The 3,207-nt window shown below is 39.6% G+C and overlaps 1 protein-coding gene across 2 annotated transcripts; it reads left to right on the top strand.

Annotated features, from left to right (window-relative positions):
• Positions 1-255: 255 nt before the first annotated feature.
• On the top strand, positions 256-2,947 carry LOC121772350. 2 transcript variants are annotated; one of them, XM_042169415.1, is made up of 4 exons: positions 256-814; positions 1,029-1,352; positions 1,957-2,136; positions 2,233-2,947. In XM_042169415.1, exons 2-4 carry the CDS (start codon positions 1,119-1,121, stop codon positions 2,737-2,739), a joined length of 921 nt encoding a protein of 306 aa, XP_042025349.1. In that variant the 5' UTR covers positions 256-814; positions 1,029-1,118; the 3' UTR covers positions 2,740-2,947. The 2 variants fall into 2 exon arrangements, with proteins under 2 accessions (XP_042025349.1, XP_042025350.1); XM_042169416.1 differs by lacking the exon at positions 256-814 and having other exon boundaries at positions 1,100-1,352; positions 1,947-2,136.
• The last annotated feature ends 260 nt before the right edge of the window (positions 2,948-3,207 follow it).

Genomic DNA, 3,207 nt, shown 5'->3' with positions numbered 1-3,207 from the left:
GAATTGATTCCTACTTTTATATATTAGTTTTATAATAAAAGGGAGGTTGAAATGAGTTAGTGGAATATGAGGTCCCCTACAAAAAAAATGGTAAAACATGAAATGTGACAAATTTGTGGCACGGACGAAAATGAAAAAAATGTGACAAAATATAAGGAACGGAGGGAGTAATATAAATTTTATTGAAAAAAAAAATTAAAAGTATCGAATTCCTATCATAAACTATGGAGTAATTTTCAGATACTGATTTACAAATTTTAGGTTATAGTTGTTGATGTAGACTAGAAATCGTTGGATTCATGTGCCAGAGCTATACGGTAAAGAGTAAATGAATAACTAACAAAGGGGGAAAACCTGCCGCTTGGCAATCAGCAAATGGCATTGGGAAATGGGGGATTCAGTTTGACCACCGCAGCTGTCCGCTTTGGCGGCGGAGATACGGGGCGGCGGTCTTCAATTTTGCACCCACAATTTTCGTTTTAACAGTTTTCAACCCTCGTAGTTTGTGTCGATCAGTCATCAACTCAACACGTTTGCTCATCCTAATCTCAATTCAGCTTACTGCTAACTACTCTTACCCTTTTCCAATCACAGACGTGTCACTTTCCTGCTACTCACCGTCTCGCCACGTCTCTCTCTCTCCCTCTCCTACAATGTTTTCGCTTTTTTTTAGTATTTCTTTTTCTGTTTAAAGCTCTAGTCTTGAAATCTCTAATTCCCCAATAGCTCACCACCACTAGCCGCTCTGCCTTTCGTCTTCTCAAGATTCATCAATTCTGTTGCCCCAGAATTCACTATTTGGTCTCAATTTCAGGTTTTGTTGGCTTTTTTTGTGATTTACTAGTTTAAATTTGATACAGAGTTTTGAGTTGTGTGATAGGTTATTTATCAATCTAGATTGGGTTGTTTGTTTGTTTATGCAAACAATTAGTTCAATTGATGTCTTCATTTCTTGTATTGCCTCTTTATCTACACAATTAGTTGAGTATATGTCTAAGATTAGGCTTATGTATGTTGTCTTATTGCAGAGGTTGTTTTCATTATTGAACTTTGTCTATGTTGAGATGGTTTCGGTGTGCTGTGAAATCGAAACGGTTGCAACGTTGTGGAATTGATCGATGGCTCTGTTGGTGTCTGCATTAGTGGGATTGGTACTAAGGCCTCTCTTACTAGCAAAGCTATCTTGCCAAGTCGGGGCGCGAGGCCTCTGCTTCGTTGTGTTGACGTGGTTGGAGGTGTTGAGATATGCTCTCTGCCTGCATTTTGTTATCCTATGGAGGCTTGCAATCTGGGGTATGGCGGTTCTGTCCCTTCCCGTACGAGCATTCAGTGCGTTGTATAGGGAGAGAATGGTAATTTTGCTTCAACTTTGTGATCTTGATATTTACTTGCATTGTGCGGCTTTGTAATTATCTTGTGGTTAGTGCATTGCTTCATCGTAGCCGCGTGCAAGTTGCTATTGGAGATTGTTTGAGCTACATTGTGCTTCTTCTATTCTGTGTAAATGATTTTGTGAGTTCGTTGCACCTCTAGGCTTACTTGTATTCAGATATGAGATTACATGTAAGCTAGTGTTAGTGGTAGATTTTGGATTAGTAGAAGCAAATTTATTTATATCCCTGTTTCTAGCGAGATGTGATGCAACTAAGCGTACATGTAGCCCGTGTTATATGAGAGCGTACATGTAGCTAACTAAGCGGTCCTTGCTAAATGAGAATGTTGGAGTGATGCTTTTTTTGAGTTTGTTGCATCTATATTCGTTTCCAGAGATTATGTCAAAGTCGCGTGCTTAGTCTTTGTTATGCCAGAGTTGGGGTATTACGTGTTGCTTCTTCAATTATCCATTGATGATTTTTGCTCTCACAGTCGATGTGGAAAGTAAGAAAAGGAACGAAATAGAGAAATTTTTTTACTAAAGTCTTGCAGTTTTACTAATTAGAGAACAGTCATATGCAGCTAGAGATGCAACTCCATCGACTGAGAAATGAAATGGAAGATGTTCTTTTCGATGCTAAGGAGCTAGAAGAGAAACTCCACGAGGCCATAGAAGAACGTTCAACAATTGAGATGTTGGTTATAGAACTCGAGAAAGAGCACGACGAAGCCATCCTTAAGATTAAGCTACTAGAAGGGGAGGTAACTAAAGAATCAATCCTCGACTCCTTAATGTCACGTCATGTTTTGTTCATCTATGTCACATCTCGTGCATTCATTCCCCGCCCTAACCTGCAGGTCCAGAATCTGAAGGACGAAGCACAACGATTGAAGGAGATTCAAGGGAAAATTCTCTCTAGCTACATGGGTCAAGACGGCCGCCATCTCACTATCACTCATAACATCGGTAAATCACCTTACAGACTTGATTATGACAGAGAAGAAGTGACTGAAGATGTTTCCAAGGATGAGATGAGGATGTTTGCGCAGATAATCTCAAAGGAGTACAGTGTTCTAGCACGAGAGAGGAAGGTAGCGCTATCTCGAAGCCTATTTAGCATGTTGCTATCCCTCGTGGTTGGTTTAATCGTCTGGAAAGCCAAAGCTCCGTGCACGCCTCTAGTAATGGCTCTTTTTGTCGTTGTCACCTTGTCGTTGCGTAGCGTTCTCCAGTTATGTGCACGGGTTGAGCATAAACCCGCATCAGAGTCCCTCGCCCTCTTGAGCATCAACTGGTTTATACTTGGAACTTTAGCTTATCCCATGTTTCCAGTGGTGGCTCGTTTCTTGGCTCCGGTGGCTTGAGTTTTCTACAACGAGCTCTTGAGTAGCGGCCGTGGGTTATAGTCTTCGGTTTTGGAAGTTCTCGCAAAAGTGTCAGTGTTCGGTTTTCTCGTCTTGTTTGGAGCATGGTTTGGTTGAGGTTTGTACTAATATGGTTTGCTATATAGAGGTGATTTAAAATGTTGTACTTTTATTCTAACTAGTTTAAATTATTCTAGTTTTATTCTAACTAGTGTAAAATCCGTGCTGCATGCGGATCATTTATTTATTTTTATCTCTGTCCAAATTTTAAAAAGGTAACCCATATTTGCATAGCATAAAAAAATAATACTTAATTCGTCCATAAAAAATAGTTTCATTTCTAGCCGGGAAAGATTTTAATGAGAAATTGATAGTGGAAGAGAAGAAGAAAATGTAGGTGAAGTTAGTGATAAGAAGAAAAAGTGTTGGGAAGAGAGGAGAAAAATGAATAAAGCATAGAGAGTGAGA

Source organism: Salvia splendens, chromosome 16, assembly GCF_004379255.2.
Source record: "Salvia splendens isolate huo1 chromosome 16, SspV2, whole genome shotgun sequence".
NCBI classification, from domain to species: domain Eukaryota; kingdom Viridiplantae; phylum Streptophyta; class Magnoliopsida; order Lamiales; family Lamiaceae; genus Salvia; species Salvia splendens.
The sequence above is the reverse complement of the archived record's forward strand: the minus strand, read 5'-3'. Positions and strand labels throughout refer to the sequence as shown.

Bases quoted from the DNA above. Each gene is read 5' to 3' on its own strand.
- LOC121772350 (XM_042169415.1), top strand. From the start codon at position 1,119: ATGGCTCTGTTGGTGTCTGCATTAGTGGGATTGGTACTAAGGCCTCTC. The intron at 1,353-1,956 runs GTAATTTTGCTT...AGTCATATGCAG, and splicing joins CGTTGTATAGGGAGAGAATG to CTAGAGATGCAACTCCATCG. The intron at 2,137-2,232 runs GTAACTAAAGAA...CCTAACCTGCAG, and splicing joins TTAAGCTACTAGAAGGGGAG to GTCCAGAATCTGAAGGACGA.